General features: G+C 46.3%; 1 protein-coding gene across 2 annotated transcripts in view; it reads left to right on the top strand.

Annotated features, from left to right (window-relative positions):
- The window catches only part of LOC147450142 (phosphatidylinositol 4-kinase beta 1-like), a 62,217-nt gene that overhangs the window by 31,442 nt on the left and 7,155 nt on the right, over positions 1 to 23,620 (top strand). For both annotated transcript variants that reach the window (XM_086519455.1, XM_086519456.1), the window contains exons 7-10: positions 115 to 237; positions 335 to 404; positions 947 to 1,044; positions 1,230 to 1,334. In XM_086519455.1, the coding sequence (XP_086375581.1) occupies positions 115 to 237; positions 335 to 404; positions 947 to 1,044; positions 1,230 to 1,334 (396 nt within the window). The remainder of the gene's footprint in view (positions 1 to 114; positions 238 to 334; positions 405 to 946; positions 1,045 to 1,229; positions 1,335 to 23,620) is intronic.

The raw sequence follows: 23,620 nt of genomic DNA on the forward strand, positions 1-23,620 counted from the left end.
CTCCATCTGTTAAGCATGCATACTTTTTCTTTCGTGCAAAAAGCTTGCGAAGCTAGGGAGATGGTGCACTTGGCATGTCTCCAGTAATCATGATTCAAATTTGTTTTCCTGCAGGATCGTGATGATGTTAACGCGAAAGCCACAGATGCTCTTGCTGGTGAGCTGTGGGAAGCCAAGAAAGAAAGGATAAGAAAAACCTCCAAGTTTGGCAATATGTCTGGCTGGGATCTATTCTCTGTAAGCATAGTTTTTTTTTTCTGATGTGAGTGCTTCTTAAATTTTTTCTGGTAGCTGACCTGAAGTTTTCTTTTGTTTTATTGTGGGGCACTTGCAGGTTATAGTTAAAAGTGGTGATGATTGCAGGCAGGAGCACTTGGCGGTGCAACTCATTTCGCATTTCTATGGTTGGTTGGATTTTTTCTTTTTGGGGAAATAAAATGAACAGAGATGACTTAAATTGGGTTATTGAAGTAGGTGTTCAACAAGAGCTTCAAACACCAGTGACTGACAGTGAAGTAGTCTCTTTGGAATATTGGCGACTATGTACTCTTTTTAACCTATGGAACATCGATTCGAAAAAGGCACTGAATTTGATACCAAAGCTGCATGTGTTTTGAGGTTGATTTTTCAATCCTCCTTGAGTGCCATGGCAGCAACTTCCTGTAACCAGGGAAAAACTAGTCACTCTTATTGGAAAAAAACCACAGCAAATAATCCGGGAGAAACATGATGTTTTCTGTTACATTCATGTCACTGTGCAAATTTAGATGTATGCATAAAAGCTGGTTAAGGACACGAGGTGTTTTTGATTCTTGTTATGAGTTTCCTTTCATGGCATTGTAGATTGTCATGGTTAGTTTAAGAAGGTTTTACATGTTTGCATTGCTAGTATAGGAAGTATTCATTTTTTCCCCCCAGTTAAACATTTGTTTTGGGATGGACTCAGATATATATCAAGAAGCTGGTCTACCATTGTGGCTGCGGCCTTATGAGGTTCTTGTAACGTCTTCGTATACTGCATTGATCGAGACTATTCCAGACACTGTAAGTGAAACTGACTGGGTCTCAGTTTTAAGATGCTGCCTAACCCCATTACATGGTTCATTCTCAGAGAAAAGTGTGTTTGTCTTGTCAATTTAGCAGCATGATACGTTTGTTGATGCACTTTTATGGTTGTAAATATGTACACGTTGTCTCTCACGTATTTTCTAAAGAGAACCTTCACTCAGGCCTCTATTCATTCAATCAAAAGCAGAAACCCCAATGTGTCCAGCTTGCGGGAATTTTTTGCCAACAAGTATCAGGATGATTCACCAGCATTAAAAGTTGCTCAGGTTCTCATTTGATTACTCTTGTTGATATTTTGAAGTTTCTCTCTAGTGAGAATGGTTAACAAATTTTAAGTCAGGAATTGGCATCTGCCAGTATTGCCTGCGGCAAAATTAAAAGTTGGTCAGGTTCTCATTTGATTACTCTTGTTGATATTTTGAAGTTTCTCTCTAGTGAGAATGGTTAACAATTTTAAAGTCAGAAATTGGCATCTGCCACTATTGCCTGGTGCAAAATTAAATTTTCGGGTGAATCGAATGGGTTGGTATCAATGCTTGAACACTTGATCCTCTTTGGCATATATGACTTTAATGCACCACTGGTAGATGGGGTACTAGGGCAATTTTCTCTTGAGCTATTTGACGAATAAGCCCCAAAAAGAATTTGATGTTCTCAACCATGCTCAAAAGCACTCAAATCATCTTTTATTTACAAAATATAGCCAAAAAGCAACTCTGCCCCATGATGTCAGGATAGAAACTACCATACCAGCAGCCGTACATTGCCACATCATCATGCCATGTTAGCAGCTGAACCATCGTTTTTTGTGCAACGTTTTGCAGGCTGTTTCTACTGCCACATCAGGAATCTCCTTTCCCCTGCTTTGCTTTGCTCCCTCTCACTTCCCTTGTCCTGCATGGGCTTTGCCATGTCATCGGTTTGTGGCAGCTACCTAATGGCTCGCACCACTGGGACAGCCAAGATTTCAATAAATACTTCTATCGAAATCTTCAAACCGCCGGATAGATCCAGGAGAGGGCTGTGTGGGCTTTGCCACATCATTGGTTTGTGACATCCGCAAAAGACCTATGAGACCATAAAAGTACATACATCATCATTACATGATCCAAATGTCCGGCGGTTTGAAGATTTTGATAAATACTTTTATTGAAATCTTCAAACCGCCGGATAAGCCGATGTAGATCCAGGAGAGGCTGTGTGTGCTTTGCCACATCATTGGTTTGTGACGTCGGCAAAAGACCTATGAGACCGTAAAGTACATCATCATTACATGATCCAAATGTCCAGTACAAAAGACTAGGGTAAAGAATGCTGAAAATATAAACAAATAAGTGAACGAGTAGAGCTGGCTGGTAGCCTATTTGGCAAAGCTTATCTCTAGGGTAGGTGGCCACTGGAGCGTAAACTCTCTCACAGGTCACTCACATAGAAACATGGGACGGGGAACGGGGAACGGGGAACGGGGATGGAGAATGGGGTCGGGGTCAGCGGAACAGGGTTGGCGAAAGAAATGGCAACCTTTTAATGTTTTAATCCGAGCTTTACAAAACAACATGAAAAGAGGAGATTGCACAAATGGTAAGAGAGGGAGCTTTAAGCTTGAGCACTCATATGCGAAGTGCGTGTGTGTCAAGGGAAAGAGCTATCTCCCTTTTTTAGAAAATGGAGGGTGGCTACATTGTGGGTCTCACCCCCTTGCTAGGAGAACCCTAAAATTGGGGGTAAAAAGGTTTAGAGCTATCACCTTTTGATAATTTTTTACTCTACCATCCCCACTGCTGTCCCCAACAGCCTGCCATCCCTGGGATGCATCCCTTGACGTCCTCCCTGTGACCCTCCTGTCCCCCTCTGCCCTTGACGTAGGGTTGGCGCCCCCTTGTCCCTATGGTCCCATCCGTCGCCATGTGACTATGCCGCTGCAACATGTCATTAATCTCTTCCTCTGTGAAGAACCTCATAGGAGCTTCTTTTGCCTCTCAATGATGGCCTTGGATGCGACGATGGCTTCCATGGGCAAAACAATTACACATCTTGGGGTCCTGTTGAGAGATGCTTCTCTGAACGGAAGGGGCAATAAAAAGGCGGAGTATAGACATGTAGATTTTTAGGTGTACAAATTTTGCAGGTTGTGAGCACATAGAGCATGCAGAGAACAATTCTTCTCAATAGTGCCATAATTCCACCTAGCATTTTGTCAGGGATGAGTTGTGTCACATGCACATCTAACCCTATGCGCATGTGGACAAGCTGTACTTTAGGTCAGCCTAGGAAGTGTTCTGGCACCTTTGTGAGCCTGTACGCAGGACGTGCATGTCCAGGCACTTAAGAGTACCTGCATACCCTCTGATTGCACAACCTATTAGCACTAGCATCAGTACCTTGCATCAAGCATAAGCATTTTCACTGCACAGAACCTTTTTCCCCAAACTGCGCGTGACCTTCCTTGCAGGCATTTTTATTAAAGTGACTTTTCATTTACCAAAATCGTGGGGGCATCTAGAAGGTTGCTCGACCCAGATGTTGCCACCTATATAAGTGACCCAACCTTGGGCGCTATAGATCAACAGAGGAGCAGGAAGAAGAGCCTCTCAGAACCAGCAGCACCAAGTACTTGGTGATCATCATCATCATGAGCGTTTTTCCCATCAGTACCTAGCGTTTTGCATCAGCATTTTCAGCCGCAGCAGCGTTTTGCTTCATCATCGGCATCCTGCCGCAGTACCCATCAAATCAGCCTCACCCTTGTCGCGGTCGCCATTCCCATCGCGGCCAGAACAGCATTTCAGTTTTCAGTCAGCAGATCAGTTAGCGTTTTTCAGTTTTCAGTCACGTCGCTGCCGACGAGAGCAGATCAGCCCCGTAGCCTCTCTGCACGTGCAGGGTTCCATTAGTATCCGTAGCGTTTCCAGATTTCAGCCCTTTAGCCTCATCATCGTCGTCGACATCGTCGTCATCAAGCATCACAACATTTAGAATTATTGTACGAGACTTTGTGCAATCTAAAGCAAATACCTCTCTAGCAATAGAGAGGGGGGCCCTTGGAGGGGGTTTTGGGGACATCTGGTCTCTCTCTCTCTCTCTCTCTCTCTTTCTCGCGCTCTAGCTCTGTTGCTGCTGCTCCCGCCCTGCTCGCGCTTCTCGCCCCCCCCCCCCCCCCCCCCCCCCCCCCCCCCCCCCCCCCCCCCCTCCTTCCTTGCTGCTGCCCCCGTCCCCCTTTGTTGCCATGCCCCCCCTCATGCTTTCTTGCTCTCCCCCCCCCCCACCCCCCTGCTGACTCGTGCGTAGAGAGAGAGTTGGGAGGGAAATTAAAGTTTAAACGTAGAGAGAGAGAGGGCCCGTGCGTAGAGAGAGAAGTGGGAGGAAATTTAAGCGTAGAAAGAGAGATAAAAAGCATAGAGAGAGAGTGTAGAGAGAATTTCTGCCTGCGTAGAGAGGGTTAAAAAAAAAAACTCAGCACACGTAGAGAGAGAGAGAGAGAGAGAGAGAGAGAGAGAGAGAGAGAGAGAGAGAGAGAGAGAGAGAATGAAATGTACTATTAACATTTCAAAAGGCCAAAATGAACTATGAGACCAAAAAAGGTTACATGTTGTGAATCTAATACCAGGTCTGGGTACAAAAAGTACAAAGAACTGAAAATGAAAAATAGTGGGTAGGGGTGGGGTGAAAGCTGATACAAGGGGAATACAAAGGGTGAGCTGATACAATGGAGCTCTCTGACAGTCGAGGCATCATATACATATACATCAGTAATTAAAAGGCTATAGAGATTCAATGTCCTCCAAGGTAGGCACTCTGTCGGGACGACTCCTATGTTGCGCCAGTATGGTATGGATCCTCTTATCGCAATCTGCGTCGATGTCGAGAGGGCCCCCTCATCCGTGGGCGGCGATGGGACCGCCCCAACTCTGTCGCTTGATCAAGCAGTATGCCTCTAGTGTTGTTATGCTGTTGGGGCTGCTCGGACTCCTCTGTCTGTGACTGAAAGAAATCTGTAATCTTCTGCTGTTGTTCTCATTGTTCCTCTCTTCAAGAGGTCCTCTCTGTGTTTGTGAATCTCCAGTAAGTATAGTCCGAGGCATCTCTGATCCTGGTATCTCATGACTCTAGAAAGTGGCCCAAAACCCTCTTTGAATAGACAGTGAAAGCGGCCTCGTATCTCATAGTATACTGGGCAGCGACATATGTAATGTAGCTCTGTCTTTGGCTCTATCTGGCCCACCTGACAAATCTTGGATTGAGCAGGTACTCTTCTAAATCTGCTTGTCTCGATCTCTAGCTGATGTGAGGATGTGCGTATCTGACCAATAGCACATCGTATCCCGTGGGATAGATGAGTGTCCATGTATTCTGGTCTGATCACAAAACCATCCTCCGTGAGTTGGAGAAGATGCTCTCTACAAAAAGTCATCTTCGTACCTAGCTCATGTGTAGGTTGTATCCATGTCCTCTTCTTATCCAGCTGAATCAAGTCCTGTCTGATGAGCCTGGTAATCTATGCCCTAGTGAGGGATATGGAGGGTGCATCCAGAGAGGACTGAAATGGGGGTAGCCGATGCATACTAAAGCCATGTAACTGAAACCAAGATGCCATCTCTGCATACCAACATTATATCTCGACTCTAGTGCTAATCGAGCATATCTGTCTGTAGGGAGAGCCCAAGTGCTATGCATAAATGAAACTGATCGAGTGAGTGCCTCCACTACCAATGGAGGAGCAGCGAGCTCCGCCCTAATAATGTCATGTGGTACTGAGGCCTTGGCCCTAATCATTCGAGAAATTATAGACACGAAGGGCTTCTCCATACATCTCCATCCATCAGTACTGCTAGCTCTTCTATAATGATCAACTGAGGGGCCCCATATCTCCACTCCGTACAACATGGCCGAAGTGACCGAAGTGTCAAAGAGCCAAAGCTTTGTCCGAGGTTCCTGGAACTGAACTTGCGAACATATCCTCTCAAGTCTCCCCAATGCTGCATAGGCTCTGGTCAATTGCGTATCTGCTGCACGCCTCAGGGAAAATACTGGACCAGTGAAAACCGCCGCAAGATAAGTATATGTATCTGCATATTCCACAGTCTCTCGACCATATGTAAAAGTGGGGGTGGACCTCCTTACCCACTACGCCGTGGTGTTAAACATCGTTCATCGACAATCCACTGTCCCGTGCAAATACATGCAATGCATCCAAATGACGTTGCATCCCCTCTGGAGAATCCTAGATCAGCACAATATCATCAACATATAATAGCAACGGAATCCATGTCCCTGCAAGCTGAGCACCTCTACCACCCTCTGCCTGTACATAATCTGAAAACTCATCTACATATACCCCAAAGAGAGTCGGAGATAGGGACAACCTTGCTTCACCCCAATGGTGGAGTGAACCATGTTGGACATGCCCTGAGTAGTGCGTACCTGTCCTACCACTGTCCTGTATAAAGCTAAGATCCCCAGATCAGCTCTGTGGGCATCCCCATGTCTTGCAATCTACGTATGAGTCTGGCTAGTGGCACTGTATCAAAGGCTTTGCGGAAATCCACAAAGATACAATATATCCTCCTGCCATGGTGTCTACCCTCCTAAATAATGGCTCTGAGTGTCAAAATCTGGTCAAGAGTGGAGAAACCTCTCTTGAACCCTGCTTGTCCTGCTGCTCGTATGCCCTCTCTCTCTGTCCATCCACTCAACTCATGCTCAAGAATATAGCATATAGCCTAGCCTAGATATATTTGACCTCCATAAAATGGGGAGATATTTACTTACTGAAACTACGACCCCTGCGTAATTAATAGAATTACATGAACAGATGGCCGATTTCCCCTTCTCCGTAAGACATACTTCCGTTGCCAAAATAAGTAAAATCTTGGTGGAAAAAACGTTATTGATTAATTATTTCGCATTTCTACTTTTTTAGTTTTGATAGATTACATACATAAATTGTAGGTATTGCGTTTGCATTCATCGGGAATATCCTCCTATTGTCTTCCCCCCACCGATTTAGATCGAAAGGTCACAATTTTTCCGAAGTTACTAATCGAGTCTGTATAGGCATCTTGTGCGCGGCCATCAACATGGCAGCCTCAGCTACTTCTTTTGACACTCCACCTAAGTCATAAATTATTCGACCGGGTCTGATTACGGATACCCAATATTTTGGAGATCCTTTACCTGACCCCATACGCGTTTCAGCCGGTCTCATAGTGATCGGTTTGTTCGGAAAGATACGTATCCAAAGTTTCCCACCCCGAAGGGCATGGCGGGTTATTGCCCTTCTACCAGCTTCTGTTTGTCTAGCTGTAATCCAAGCAGGTTCAAGGGCTTGAAGAGCATATTTTCCAAATGAAAGTACGTTGCCGCGATTGTATATTCCCCTCAATCTTCCCCTATGTTGCTTACGGTATTTAGTTCGTCTGGGGTTGCAATCGATGCTGACAAATATGGGCTGATTTGCAAGCAAGGTCGGATATCAGCCTTTGATCTCCTCATATGCTCTACATCTGCATACATAATGCTCCTCCCTCTCAACCTCTGCTGTGCAAAGTCTGCATATCGTCTCTGCTCTGGGAACATGTGCAACTCTCCCTGCCTCAATCTCTAGGTGGTGTGATGATACTCTTAGCTGTCCAGACTCCAATGGCGACCGGTGCTCTATGTGGCATGTAGACATCCATGTATCTCGGTCTCTGGATGAACCTAGCTGCTAGAGTGGTCAGGAAGTGGTCTCTGTAGTACTGTCTCTTTGTGGGAAGAGACTCTCCGGGTGTGATCCATGTCTCCTGATGTATAGCTGCCAGAGATCCTGTTGGAGAACTCGATTCCTCTCGGTGTGTGAGAGGTGTATGTGAAGGGAGTCAAGATCATACTGAAAAGGAGGCAGATCCGTGATGTCCAATCCATGGGATGTAAACCACTCTATGACTTGTGAGTACCATGCCCTCGTGTCCCCCTCCTGATGCAGCTGTATCGATGCCTCAAAGGCTCTGCGGGTGAGTCTGTCTGGTGGGAGCTCTCGCATGCGCTGGATGAAACAAACTGTCTGAAAGAGGGCCTCTACTAGCATCGGTGGTGCATCTAGCTTTGCTCTGATGATGTCATGTGGTACTGAGGGTTTGTTGTGGAGCAAACGAGAGATCATGATGATCTGTGGGCGCTCTATCTGGGACCATAGAGATGCTGATAGCCGTGGTGCCCATACTGCGGCTGCATACATCATGGCAGGTGTGACTAGAGTGTCAAAAAGCCACCCCTTGGTGCGGAGCTCCTGGAAGTGGGCTTGATGGCATATGAGCTCCAAGGTGGCTAGCGTTGCATATCCTTGTGTGAGCCGCGGTCCGGGCTGCCTTGGCCATGGAAAATCTGCCAGTGACGTGCCAATGAAAGTCACCCCCAGGTATACATATGAATCAGCCACATCGACCTGCCCGCCTGCTGCTGTGAGTACTGCTCTGCTCCGAACTATCCTGGAGGTGTGGAAGATCATGACCTTGGTCTTGCCAAGGTTCACTGTGAGCCCTTGATGTGTGCAGAAATCATCCAAGGCTCGTAGGTGGCTGTGTAGTCCCTTCTGTGTCTCAGAAACTAGAATAATATCATCAGCATAGAGCATAATATGGACTGGTATACCTGCTAAGTCTGATCCCGCTCCGCCTGCTCGTAGAATGTAATCTGATATCTCGTTGATGTAGAGACCAAATAGAGTAGGGGAGAGGGGGACATTCTTGCTTCACCCCAATGGTGCTAGCAATGGAATCCAATAGTCCACTTGGGCATTGCACTCTATCAAAGACTTGTGCATACAAAGAATGAAAGAATGGCCCATATCATCTCAGATGGTATCTGTAGCTCGTGAAGGTGTTGAAAGAGTCTCTCTCTAGGGATAGTGTCAAAAGCCTTGTGGAAATCCACAAAGCAGTAGTAGAGTCTTCTCTTCCGTGCTTTCGCTCCATCGATCAGGTAACGAAGCAGGAAGATGTGGTCGATAGTTGAGAAAATGTGTCGAAAGCCTGCATGTCCTGGTGCGTGTATCCCTGATGCCTCTACATGTGTGCTAAGCTCTGCCTCAAGAACTACCCCATACAATTTGGCCAATGTGTGACCAATCATGATAGTCCTGTTGTTCCATGGGTCCAGGGTGTCACCAGATTTGTGGATAGGCACGATGGTGTGCATAGTCCACTTCTTTGGTAGTCCCTCAACCAGAGCGTGGTTGAAGAGACGTGCTATCAAGGGAGAGAGAGTGTCTGTTGCATATATCAGGTGCTCACTCTGTAGTTCAGTGTGGTCTGCCTGAGCGGCCATACTGAAGGCGTCGGATGGCCCTCTCTACCATGCTAGATGTGAAGAAAGTCGAGGTGATAGGTCGAAGATCGAATGGTGCTGGGATCAGTGGCTGCCCAGGTATCTGGTATAAGCGCTCGGTATAATCATGCCAGATTTGGGGGTCCTCCAGGGGGCGGTGGGGCGTGGCTCTCTGAGAGTCCTCCATGTTGCGGCGCAGTTTGTACTCATGAGAAGGTGGTATAACTCAAGCTCCTGCGCCTCCTTGACTGCTCGTCGTTTACGGCGTGTGATGGCCTTCATCTGTCGCTCGACCTCGCTCTTGGTGATCTCCTTTAAGGCTGGTCGAGCCCATAGCTGTTTGTATAGATCTTTGCACTCCTCGGCGTACCATTGGCTCTGGGGTATCGTCCCAGAGGGTGGGGGTCGGCCACTATGGGTAGTGTGTGGAAAGCAACTGAGGGCTCAGGTGTGGAAGATTGCGGAGAGCTGGCTAGTGAGTGTAGAGAGCGGTGTGTCTGGATCGAGGGTGTAGATCCCCTCATATACATGTGATGAGTAAACTCTGGCTAGCTCATGTGTGAAGTGTATAGTGGTGTCTGGTGTGGATGTAGGTGGTGTATGTGAGATAGGTGAGCCAGTGAGAGATAGGGCGAGAGATGGGTGGTCAGCCCCAATAGGTAGTGGTGGGATGGTGAGAGATGTGAGCAAATGGGCTGCCTCTTTGAAGCTGATGATGTAATCAACTGTGCTACCTCCACTGGCTACTGATGGTGGTATACAAGTCAAGCAGCTGGATGATGGCCATTGCGCCATCCCGTTATAAATAACGAGACAATGCTGTGATCCCAAGTGAAGTAGGTGTCTCCCATATGGTGTGGGTGTGGTGGTATCTCTAGAGATCCTCTCTGCCCCTGTGTCCTCCATGGTGGAGAATAGCTTTGGGTCGTCGAAGTCGTAAATATCACACTGTCTACTCTGTGTCTTGGCGTTGAAATCCCCCGTGAGGAAGACTTCACCCAGTCTAGAGTACTCCATGATCTTGTCACGTGACACATCCAACCCTATGTGTCTGTGGACAAGCTACAACATGATCAGGGTTCAGTCAGTCCAGTCAGTCTAGATTAGAAGTGATCTGGCACTTTTGTGAGTCTATTCGTAGACTGTGCATGCCCAGTCACTTAGTGTAGATGCATATCCTCTGGTTGCACACAGCATGATTATAAGCATTCCCATCAGAATCCATCAAAATCCTTCAGGGGAATTTTCTAGTGCATTTAGCCTATTTTACCTATTTTTGACATTTTTCACTTATTATTTTTAAGTGACTTCTGTTGGAAAGTAGGTAGGGCAAATTGAGTAAGTTTGTATGTAAGCAAACCTAGACTAGCACTAAATGGCAGAAGAGGCAACAGGAGCCAAGCTCAGCAGGCAACTTCTCAGCAAGACCAAGCCTTGGTGGTTTCCCTCCAAGCGAAGAACTTCATCCTCTAGCGTTTCCATCAAGCATCATAGCCTGGCGATTTTGCACCAGCACACCATCGCCAGAAGACAACAACAGATAGCGTTTTTGCATCAGATCTCCTCGCAACATCCCACAACTTCTAGCGTTTTTGAAGAAGCAGACAAGCTAGCGTTTTTGACATCAGCAGCCCTAGCGTTTTTGAAGATCTCCGCATTTGCAGATGTCAGCCTTCGCCGATTTTCAGCAATAGAAGAGTAGCAGATTCAGCCCATAAAGAAGTAGTAGATTCAGCCCGGAAAGACCATCAGTTTTCAGCCTTGAAGATCGTCAATTTTCAACCCTAAAACCTGCAGATTTTCAGCGACAAAGACCCACAGAAACAGCCCCCAAAATCAGCGTTTTTGGCTCAGTCGCAGATTTCAGCCCATAGCGTTTTTGGACAACAGTAGAAAGATTGCAGATTTCAGCCCTAGTGTCGGTCTCGTCATCACCCTCGTCATCGCCGACATAGCCTAGACTTGCATCAGTCTCATGCATTCCATTTGTACCAGATTGTGCAATCATAAGTAGACCACTCTCGCCGACGAGAGCGGGGCCTTCAGAGGAGGATTTTACAACGTCTCTGGTGTCGTATCTCTCTTCTCTCTCTATCTCTCAGTCTCATACACTTACACGCACAGTGTCCATTCACTTTGTTTGTGATCATAGCATTCTCTCATTAAGAATGGAAGGCTCTCCCTTCCATAAGAACAGAAAGGAACCTTGAGCACAGTTCGGAGCACTCATCTTGAGCAAAGCGCAAACATTCATTCCGCTGCACCTAACAGATCTCCTCCCTGAGACATGCATATGGTGATTGTGAATCATTCTCCTCCTCTCCTCCATGTGTGTGGACCTCCTTTGTCTCTCCTCCATCTGTCTGTGCAAACCTAGAGCCGCTAGGTGCAAAGTAGCATATGGCGATGTAGAGGATGTGCTCCTCAGATAGCTCAATCCGTATCCACATGTATCGCGTGCTACTATCTGTATCTTGCTATGAAGTGAGCGGCGGTAGAGAATTACTACTCCGCCAGATCCTCTTGAGGTGTTGTGCCGTGTACACTTCCTGTGTGTAGACTCCCATTGATAGTCCTGTACTCGGGGTAGACCTCTCTCTGAGCTCTCGTGTCTCTCTGTGAGTAGAATGATGTCTCTACCATGCATCACCTCTTCCAATCTCCCTGGGTGTGTTCATAGAGAGCCGTTGCAGTTCCAAACTACCATATCTATCTCCTCGTAGAGTGTCCCATAGGCCGCGAGTCCCTATGCTACCGCCTTGCCATCAATGATGACTCGGCCATCTCTGTATAAGGCCCTCTACCCCTCCTTGCGAGCTTGGTGTACTCTAGGCATGCATGCGCGTCGGTGTGTCACTTGCATTGGTGTGAGATTGTCGTCTAGGTAGATAGGTGGTCCATCAAGTCCTCTCAAGATCACCCTCTTGCGAAGGAAAGTAGACCGTGCTTCTTCGGAGGAGAAGTGTAGGATGAGGGCCCTCTTCCTTGTGAGATCTTTACCCGCTCTCCAAGCTTTGAGAAAAGGGAATCACTCTTCCTTGTATCCGAGTTTCTTGCATAAAGCCTTTCCAGCAAGCTCGGGGCTGAGGTCTTCTTTTTCTAAAATGCCCGTGACGCGAATGAGCTCGACCCACCCATTTTTAGTAGCTTCCAATTTGTCCTCGATGCTAGCGGTCAAAGCTTTGACGAGTTCTTCTTTGAGGGCTTCCTTCGTGTCCGTGTGCATCTCGCCTTCTCGGGGGGTTAGGGATGCAATTGAGGCTTTGAGGAGCTCCATTTGCCCCCTCATGTCTTCTCTTTTTTTGGCCCATTCCTCTTGTTTCTTCCGCCATTCTTCCTTCTCTTGCTCCTTCTCCATATCCCATCTCTCCTTATCTTTCTTCCAGGCTCCCCTCTCTTTGATATAGGTCTCCCCTTCTCTAGTTTGGAGATCCGGTGGATAGTGGTGTCTAGAGTGGTATCCGATGGCTTCTTGTATTCCTTGATCTCGTCGTCGAGTTTGCTCATCTCCTTCCCCATTTCTTCCTTGCTCACTCCCTTCGTCATTGTTGAGAAAGAGAATAAATGTGGTTGTGATTGTGTGGATATGTATGTGGCTGAATGTGTGTGTGTGTGTGTGTGTGGAGAGGGGGGATGTGGTGTGTGTGGTTGGGGGCAGCGGGCCTGGTGCAGTTGGCAATGCTGCAACAGTGAGGCAGCGGCAGGTGCTACAACATTGGCAATGTGCAGTCGCAGCAGGTCAACTACAGCGGGTGCAGCAGCAACAACAGTGGCGCGCGCAAGGGGTGAAACAGCAGCAGCGCAGGCCTCCACAGGGATGGCGCGTGGGCAGCTACGGGGTTACAGGGGCTGCGCGGTGGGGCAGGGCTGGCGAGGACGGTGGCAGACATGCATGGCGAGAGCAGCAGCAGCAGTGGCACGCAGAGAGAGAGAGAGAGAGAGAGAGAGAGAGAGAGAGAGAGAGAGAGAGAGAGAGAGAGAGAGAGAGAGAGAGATGAAATGAAATGTTATATTAACGTCTTCAAAAGGCCAAATTGACCTATGAGACCAGAAAGTTACAATGTGGTGGATCTGATACAGGGTCAGAGTAACAAAATAAACTAACTAACAACAAAACAACACAAAAATATTATTGAATCGTAAGCTGCTCGATGTGAACTAAGCAAAGTATGCTAGGATAGCTAAATAGCTAAATCACTAGAGATCCATCATCGGTCGCTAGCGGACCTCATCAATCTCCTCCATGGTAAGTAGTCTGAACGGGCATCGTGCATGTCTGGCCAAAGTGATCCGAATCTTCTGATGCAGCCTTCGTCGATGCTGTGTAGTCTGCCGTAGTCGTGGGCGTCTGGATCTCCCCATCTCAATCGTTCGGTCGATTAGTGCAGCCAATGCAATAAACTTGCCCAACATGGCCTTTCCATGCATGCAGTAAAGTGTTCCTTTCTTTGTGCCCTTTACAATCAGCCTTGAGCCTTTAGTCATTTTCCATGACCCTCTCTCAAACAAGATGCTGTAACCATGCATATCCATATGACCAACAGAAAGCAGACTCTTCTTGATTCCCGGCACATATCGAACATCATGCAAGACAAGCTCTTTTGTGCCATCTATAGAGAGATGCACAGTGCCAATACCCTCAATGGAACATGCATGATTGTTTCCAAGGTATACATGGCCACGCTTGCCCGCATCAAAAGTAGAGAAACACTCCTTCATAAGAGTCACATGAAATGAAGCACCGGAATCAACAATCCAAGTCTGGGACAATGCATCATTGACAATCAACAAAACATCAATAAGATCACTCTTGGTGATCTGCATGTCTTGTGAATGAACATTAAGAGAGGCATCAAAGTCATAAGCATCATCATCTGACAAAGTGGCACACAAGATGTCCTCTACATCTAACAGCTCCTCAATCACGACACTAGAAGCCACATTGGCCTTCTTTTTGTCCTTTGAGCTATCCTGTGCATCTGCCTTGACTTCCTTCTTGTCTTTCTTTTTGTCTCCGCCATTCTTTTTCCTTTCTAACTCAGCTTTATAGTACCTGCAATCGGGTTTCTTGTGACCTTTCCTGCCACATTGATAGCAAGTCACATCACCCTTGCTTTTGCTTGCATTTCCCCTTTCTTTACTCTTACTCTTACTCCTTTGTGCATAAGCATTTTTCTTTTCTGTCCTGCCTCTAACCATGTTGGCAGAGGTGCCTCCCTCTCCACTTGCTTTCCTCCTGATTTCTTCATTCAAGATAGAAGCCCTAACACCATCAAAGATCAAATTGGGGTTATTGGACAACGAAACCACCAAAGTTTTCCATGACTCAGGTAAGGTCATAAGCAAGAAGATAGCTTTCAGCTTATCATCAAAAGGGGGCAAGCCAAAATCCTGTAACTGCGACAAAGTACTTGCGAACAATGACAAGTGCTCTGCCGCGCTCTTGGACTCATCTAGTTGCATGCCAATAAGTTTTCGCATCAAGTGCACCTGGTTGACAGGCGACGTATTTTCATACATTCCCTTTAACTTCTCCCACACATCAAAAGCAGTCGTGAGACCTTTCACATCAATAACGGTCTCATCGGTCATGGCCATTTTAATGTATGTAACTGCCTTCCTGTTCATGCTAACCCATGCTTCATCCGCCATATTCTGTGGCTTCACCTGTTGAAGTGTCCCTTGGCAATCCTTAAGAAATAGGATTCCTTGAATCTTGTCTTTCCAAAGATCAAAACCTGTACCATTGAACCTCCTAATCTCGAAGAGGTTGTTCACATCCGAAGAAGATGAGGCCATAGTTGCACGAAATAAGAGGGATAATACGCTGAATTTTCCGGCAAAATGCGCAAAAATCGGAGTATAGCCTCACAGAGATGTGCTCCAAATGGTCACATGAGCAATTTGGGGCAAAATAGGTCGATTTGGGCACAAAATTCAATTTCTGAAATTTATGTGCATGAAATTTCAGCGAGCGAATTTGTGCTCAAAAACAACAAATTTAGTTGTTTACATAAGGCTAATACAAAGCCTTTAGAAGCATGTAAGTGCAAAAGCCCCAATTTGTAGCATCAAAATTGCATGAAATTGAGCCACAAATGGTCATACATCGACAAAATTTGTCAAATGTGCGTAGATTGCATCAATTTGCACTTTCCCCAATGTAATCGCACCATAAAAACACTTGCAAAAACCTGCGTAAATTTGAAATTTGCTTAAAACACCTATTTTAGGGCTTGTTTTTCTGCAATTTCAGGGTTTTCGGGTAGCGGGACTTAGCAAAAGTAATTCTCACACCTTAATACATCATTTGCAAAACGTGTATTTTGCTGACATAACCTGTAATTTCCTGTTTTTGACCTAATTTCATCCTGTTTTAGGTCAACTTTGGTTGCCGGGAGCTCTCTTGTGTCCGGGGACGAGTCCATTGGCGACGAAATTGCAAAATCTCGCGTGAAAGTTGACCTTCTTGGCTATTCAGCGTTTGCAGGTTTGGGGGCAAACCTTAATCGGGCTCTGATACCAGTTGATGAGTGCGCGGCGGTGTGTGCAAGTGAAAGAGCATGCGAGGAAGTGCAGTGTGTGTGCGGAGAGGGGAGGCGAAGGCCAACAGGAGAGGAAGCGCTAGCAGAAGAGAGTGGGCTCACGTTTTTGGGAAAAACTCAATAAGTGAGTTTTGGGTTTTCCCACTTTTATTATAAGTGACCTTTAAAAAATGTGTCTAGGTTCATATTGAACCTGGACAAAGTATAAAAATGTACAAAAAGGGGTTATTTAGGCCTTTAACCCAACATTATACAGGTCAGTAGTGGGGCATGTACGCACCTCAAAGGGTCTATCTACACCGGTTCACTCCACTATTGGGTGAAGCAGAGTTGCCTGCTCTCTCCTACTCTATTCGGTATGTATGTGGATGAGGTTTTTGACTACATTGAGAGCGATGGTGATAGGGGTGCACAGCTGGCAGGGGCATGGATTCCACTATTGTTATATGCTGATGATATTGTGTTGATCTTGGACTCTCCGGAGGGGATGCAACGTCACTTGCATGCTTTGCATAGGTTTGCCCACGAAAGTGGATTGTCAATCAACCTTTGTAAAACCAAGGCTATGGTGTTTAATACCACCCCATAGTGGATCAGGAGGTCAGCACCTACATTCACATACGGCCAGGAGATTGTGGAGTATACGGATGCCTACACTTACCTTGGAGTGGTCTTTAGCGGACCAACGCTTTCGTTGAGGAGAGCAGCAGAGACCAGATTGACTAGAGCACACACAACATTGGGTAGATTGGAGAGGATGTGTTCACAGGTTCAGTTTCAGGAGCCTCGGACGAAGCTCTGGCTCTTTGACACTTTGGTGGCCTCTGCATTGCTCTATGGAGCTGAGATATGGGGACCTTCATTGGATCATCACGGAAGGTCGGGTCGCACGGATGGATGGGGGGACGTGGAGAAACCTCTGGTCTCTATGATCTCGCGGATCATTAGGGCCAAGGCTTCAGTACCACGTGGCATTATCTGAGCAGACCTAGCGGCCCCCCCACTAGTGGTTGAGGCGCTCACCAGATCAGTCTCCTTTATACACTGGGAACTTCCTAGAGACAGATTTGCCCGCCTTGCACTTGAATGGTTTCAGGCGCATGGGTTCCGCATAGACAGGTTGCCACCCTTCTAGTATTCATTGGATGCACCATCTCTCACTCTTACACAGTTCGAGATCACCAGGCTCATCCGACAGGACTTGACTCAGCTAGACACCAGGAGGACATGGATACAGCCAGCACAGGAGCTGGGCACAAAGATGGCTTTCTACAAAGAGCATCTTCTCCAGCTTACGTAGGATGATTTTGTGACGAGGCCCATGTACATGGACACCCACCTGTCTCATGGAATACGATGTGCTATTGGCCAGATACGCACATCTTGGTACCAGCCGCGCGGAGTACCAACAGAAGCCAAGAAATGCCCCTTGTGTGGTATGGAGCTTGAGATGTGTGGTATGGAGCTTGAGACAGAGTTGCACTACACATACCGCTGCCCCGTCTACTACGAGATACGTGGTCGCTTCCATTGCTTGTTTAGAGAAGGTTTTGGACCACTCTCCAGAGTCATGGGTACGAGGATCAGAGATGCTTGGGTTTGTTCCTGCTCGAGCTGTGCAGACACAAAGATAGCCTGATGAGAGGAGAGGCTAGCCAGTCACAGAGACGGATCACAGATTTCTTTAGAGCAGACACTGGGCAGCATGAGGAGCTACTCCCACAGTAGAGCTCACATTCGTTTCACACCAGAGGCACACTGATCGACCGAACGATTGAGCTGGTGAGATCCAGATGCCCACGACTGCGGAAGACTACACAACATTGATGGAGGCTGTATCAGAAGATTCGGATCACTTTGGCTAGACATACATGACATCCGGTCAGACTACTGACCATGGAGGAGATTGATGAAATCTGCCAGCGACCGATGTTGGATCTCTTGTGATTTAGCTATTTAGTTATCCCAGCCAGCTGCTAACTTTGCTTAGTTCACATCGAGCAGCTTAGGATTCCATAGTATTTTTGTTTTGTTATGCTGTCAGTTAGTTTATTTTGTTACTCTGACTTTGTATCAGATCCATCACATTGTAACTTTCTGGTCTCATAGGTCACTTTGGCCTTTTGAAGACGTTAACATAACATTTGATTTCATTTCATTTGTGTGTGTGTGTGTGTGTGTGTGTGTGTGTATGTCACGTGATACATCCAACCCTATGTGTCCGGTGACAAGCTACAGCATGATCAGGGTTCAGTTCAATCAAGTCGGTCTAGAATAGGAAGTGATTTGGCACCTTTGTGAGTCTGTTCGCAGACCGTGCATGTCCAGACACTTAAATTAGATGCATATCCTCTGGTTGCACACAACATGACCATCAAATTCCAGTCAAATCCCACCAGTAGCATTTTTACAGTGCATAGATCTATTTTCCCTATTTTTGACATTTTTCACTTATTATTTTTAAGTGACTTTTGTTGGAAAGTAGGTAGGGCAAATTTGCTAAGTTTGTATAAATGGAAACCTAGCGCTAGCACTTTCTGGCAGAAGAGGCAGCAGAAGCACCTTGCTCGACAGGCAACTTCTCAGCAAGACCAACCCCCGTGACAACTCTGGCGTTTTCTCTCACCAGAAGGCCTAGCGTTTTTGCACCAGATCAGCCAATGTTTTTGCACTTGCAAATTCCGGCGACAATAGAACATCAGATCAGCCTAGCGTTTTGCATTTGCAGGACAACCGGCAGAAGCAAAGCAGAATTCAGCCCTAGCGTTTTTGCATCTGCAAGACAACTCAACATTTTTGTAGATCATCGCGACAGATTCAGCCCTAGGACCAGCGTTTTCAGTTTTCAGCAGTCAGTACCCACAATAGAACCCCCGAACCTCGCAGATCTCACCTTCCCGCAACAGATTCTTGCCGCACGGTCAGATTCCGCAAGGTTTACAGTTTCAGCCCGGAAAACGCAAATTTCAGCAGCTGCGTTTTCAGCGTGTCGTCGTCGCATCGTCGTCATCGATATCGTCACCGACATAGAGTGAGAATTTAGTAGATAAAGATTTGCGTCAACTTATTTTACACATGCTTTTTCTGAAAACATTTTTAAGTTAATAATGTTTTGTTTTATCTAGTTTTGTTTCGAAGCAATCAAAGTGATTTAGTTAGTTAGTTTGTTTGTTTTTGTTTTTCTTTTCTTTTCGTGTGTCCCTTGCTTTTATAGTTTTATGAGTGCTTTATTCTCTCTTATCATTCGTGAGTTCAGACTATTTTGAACTTATGAAGGTATATAAAGATTTGCAGATTTCAGCCATTAGCGTTTTCAGATTTCAGCCCGTCTTGTCGCCGTCCTCATCGTCGTCAACATCATCGGCAAGTCCAAGTATTGTAGAGATTTGTGCAATCATAAGTATACTGCTCTCGCCATAGAGAGTGGGGCCCTTGGAGGAGGGTTTTACAACGTCTCTGGTGTCGTATTCTCTTCTCTATCTCTCAGTCTCATGCACCTCCAATCACAATGTCCATTCACTTTGTTTGTGTCCATTGCACTCTCTCACTAAAGGAACGGAAGGCTCTTCCTTCCGTAAGTAAAAGGAACCTTGAGCAGAGTTCAGAGCACTCATCTTGAGCAAAGTTCAACATTCATTCTGCTGCACCTTACAGTGTGTGAGTGTGTGTATGTGTGTATCAGCTTTCATCCCACCCCTACCCACTATTTTCTTTTTAGTTCTTTGTACTTTTTGTACCCACACCTGGTATTAGATTCACCACACATAGCCTTTTGGTCTCATAGGTCATTTTGGCCTATTGAAGACATTAATATTACATTTTATTTCATTTCATCTCTCTCTCTCTCTCTCTCTCTCTCTCTCTCTCTCTCTCTCTCTCTCTCTCTCTCTCTCTCTCTCTCTCTCTCTCTCTCTCTCTCTGTGCGCAGACACAGAGATAGCCTCATGAGTGGCGAGGCTAGCTAGTCTCAAAGACGGATCACAGACTTCTTCAGAGCAGACACGGGACAGCCGCACGAGCCACTCCCATAGCAGAGCTCCCTCTCGTCTCACACCAGAGACACACTGATCGACCGAGCGATTGAGCTGGGGAAATCCAGGCGCCCACGATTGTGGAGGACCACACAACATCGACGGAGGCTACGTCAGAAGATTCGGAGCACTCCGGCCAGGCATGCACGACGCCCGGTCAGACTACTAATGCAACCGGCCTGTTCAATCCAAAAAGGGCGGTAGACTTTACTTCAAACCTTGATTTAGCTTTCACCCATTATTAGTCGTCTATTCTACCTGTACTTTCAAGACACAACACGGGGGAAAGGGATACAGGCTGCTAGAATGCACCTGTATGAGAAGACCGACACCGGATTGGCCCCTAACTTAGGTGCCCCTTTCGGTATTTCTTTATTGTTTAAAAGAGGGAATAAACGTTGTGGTTCCCTACAAGCTGCCCCGCACAAGCTCGGCTGAATTTCAATTGTTCCAGCCCGATTTCGGCAGCATAACTGTACTAGGACCCTTCACAGTCAGTATTCCCACGCATTGAATGACTTTCCCGACGCATACGGGCACTTTGCAAAACCTGGCGAGAATCTGCAGCACGCTGAATTCTCTGTTTTCAGCCCCGAAAATGTGCCAAATCACCTGTACAGCGGTCCCCTCGCGTCTCCGAACCTCCTGGGGGATTTAGGGACCGTTTAGGGCCAAAACCCTAAACTTGCAAAAATACATAGCAGGCTGTAATTTACTGTTTCGGGCTCCGTTTTGCGTGCCGGTCGCATCCGTAGCAAGTCCTTGAGCTCCCGCACCTGTAGGGCTACTTGCCCTTTGAATTGGATGAGATTCCTGGCGTGAAACCTCTCTGAATCCACCTGTACCTGCGGGGGATTAGCGGCTAGCTAATCCAGTACCTGTGCAAGAGGCTCTTGCCTCGGCAATCACGCATGAACCCACACAACTGTACATTGGTCAAATGAAAAGCCCACTAGAGGGGCATAACATACTGCCATAGAGGAGAGAGAGGGCAGTGCGTAGCGTGCAGGGCATCACTCCTGGCACCGCACTGTACATAGGAGGGAAAGCAAGCACTCCATAGCTCTTAACCTGTGACAAAATCTGAAAATGAGCCTCTTCCAGCTTAAAATTCAGCGCCACTTCTTGTTGCATGAGGAAAGTGGCACCTTCTAGGAAAGTGCACCAGAAGGTGCCACTTGGCACATTTACAAGCATTTTCCCGTTTCGGGGTTGCCGCCTAAAAATCTCCCAACCGGTTGTCCAGTTGACTTCACGGCAGAGTAAGAAAATGTTCCCCTTGTCATTCCGGAGGTAATGACGCAAACACATTTTCAGGTCCCAAAATAGCAGTTCCCTAAATTTTAGGAGATGCTGCCATTGTATCTTTCTAGGTCATCGGACCCCCTTTGTACATTGCAGCCACACCCAAAACTGAAATGTAGCCTCTGTAGCAAAGGATTCCACTTTGGCTAGTCAATGACCCCACTTTGGCTAACCATAGTCCTTGTCCAACCTTAGTGCTCTCTTGCCCTCAGGCCTGGACTCCCTCTGGACAGTTCCACACTGGCTATGCAATGCATGGTAGTTAGATTTCCCGAGGGGTGTTTCCAAAAAGTGAAAGTAAATAGATAATAAGAAAGAAATCAATAAAAAGGATAGATAGTAGTCACACGTTGGTGACATACCCCCCTCTTGAAATCTCAAACGTCTTCGTTTGTAACTATGTCGTACATGCTCACAGTCAACACTGATGTATTCAACACCTGTCGACACATGTACGACACATACATGCTCATTGTCAATCCTCGTGTATTCAACACCTCGTCGACACATGTATTACCTGCGTGTGAACCCTGTCCCAATGACATAGTGGTAGCTTCGCACTCCGCCATTGCTTTGAGTCACTAACTTTCCAATGACAAAATGGTAGCTACACATTTTGCCACTGTCTTATAATACATGTTGGGCCCAGTAACACTTTCGAGCATACCCAACCGACAATTCAAGAATGCAGTTACACATGTACCCTTCAATAGAAGCAATTACTGTATCCTTGACAAGCTGACAAGAAATACTCACTTCTATAGCACTAACCAACTTTTTGGACATTCCATAAGAGCAATTGCCAAACTGACAATCTGTACAGCTCTTAACATTCATGTAACATGTATTTGATTTGAGCTCACTTTAAATACCATGTACATCATTTGTTTCAGAAGCCATTGTCACACTGACGATCCATGTAGCTTTGAAACTCAAGGGGTCAAGGTAGGTTGCAAAGGCTTCAAGGTAAAGTGTTAACACAGTTGGTGACTCTGCAAGTTCACCTTCTTCCATTCACTTAGCATCCATTGGTGGATAGTTTCTGAACTTTACCAAGTAACGCCTAGCAACCCTGCCTTTCACTTTTCTTTCCTTATGTGCCAAAATCTGTTCGGGGACCAAGATCTCATCAAGTTCCTCGACTTCCGGCTGATCTTCAACTGACATATCTTCTGGCACATCACCCACATAGGGTCTGAGAAGACTCACATGAAACGTATTGTGAATCTTCCAACTGTCAGGCAATTTCAGCCTATATGCAACATCACTGATTATGTCGCACACTTGAAAAGGCCCATAGTAACGCATGCTGAGCTTTGGAAACAGTCTTTCCTTGCCCTTTATCTTCTCTAACCTTGCCTTTTCAAAGCGTAAAAGCACCCAATTACCAAGTGAATATACCACTTCACGACGGTGACGATCAATTGCTTTCTTTTGCTTTGCCCGAGTCTTTTCTAAGGCCACTTTGACTTCTTGTACATTTCATCCATGTCCTGAACATACTTATCTGCTTCAAATATCTTGTCCTTTGTATGCAGTATGGGAGGAACTTTCTTGCCACCTTCAACTATCTCAAAAGGTGCCTTGCCAGTTGATGAATGCACTGTATTATTGTATACATACTCCACCAATGGCAAATACTGCTCCCACTTTCCTTTATGCTCTGACACATAGCACTTCAGCAGATCTAGGACAATAGAATTTGCCTCTTCTGACTGCCCATCTGTTTGAGGATGAAATGACGAAGAGAATTTGAGTGTTGTGCCCATATTCTCAAACAAGCCTCTCTAGAACAAACTTGTCATGCGTGGATCACGGTCGCTAACAATCGACTGTGGCATGCCATGATACTTGAAAATATTGCTCATAAACAAGCGTGCCATCTGATCTGGCTTCATCTTCTCTCTGACATGAATAAAATGAGCTTGCTTGCTGAATTTGCAAATGATGGTCCAAATATCACCGTTTCCTATCTGCGTTCTCGAAAGATCAAAGATAAAATCCATAGCAATACTTTCCCATGGTTTATCTGGAATAGGTAGTGGTTGCAATAACCCTGGTGCCTTTTGCCTGTCAAACTTGACCTTTTGGCAAATTAGGCATTCTCGCACAAAGGCATCCACATCTCTTCTCAATGTAGGCCAATAGAAGAATGTCTCAACTGCTTTAACTGTTGCATCGATACCACGATGCCCTGCATACGGTGGGACATGACTCTCTTCTATAACTTTGCGTCGCAATGGCTTTGTGACACACAATCTGCCTTGCATCATCATGAACCCGTCTTTAAGAGGATAGTGTTTATGACGTTGTCCATGCATTAGTTGCTCGAAGACCCTTGCAAAATCTTCATCATTTGCATACTGT

The sequence above is a fragment of the Adiantum capillus-veneris genome, chromosome 9 (assembly GCF_014529385.1).
Source record: "Adiantum capillus-veneris isolate H3 chromosome 9, ASM1452938v2, whole genome shotgun sequence".
NCBI classification, from domain to species: Eukaryota; Viridiplantae; Streptophyta; class Polypodiopsida; order Polypodiales; family Pteridaceae; genus Adiantum; species Adiantum capillus-veneris.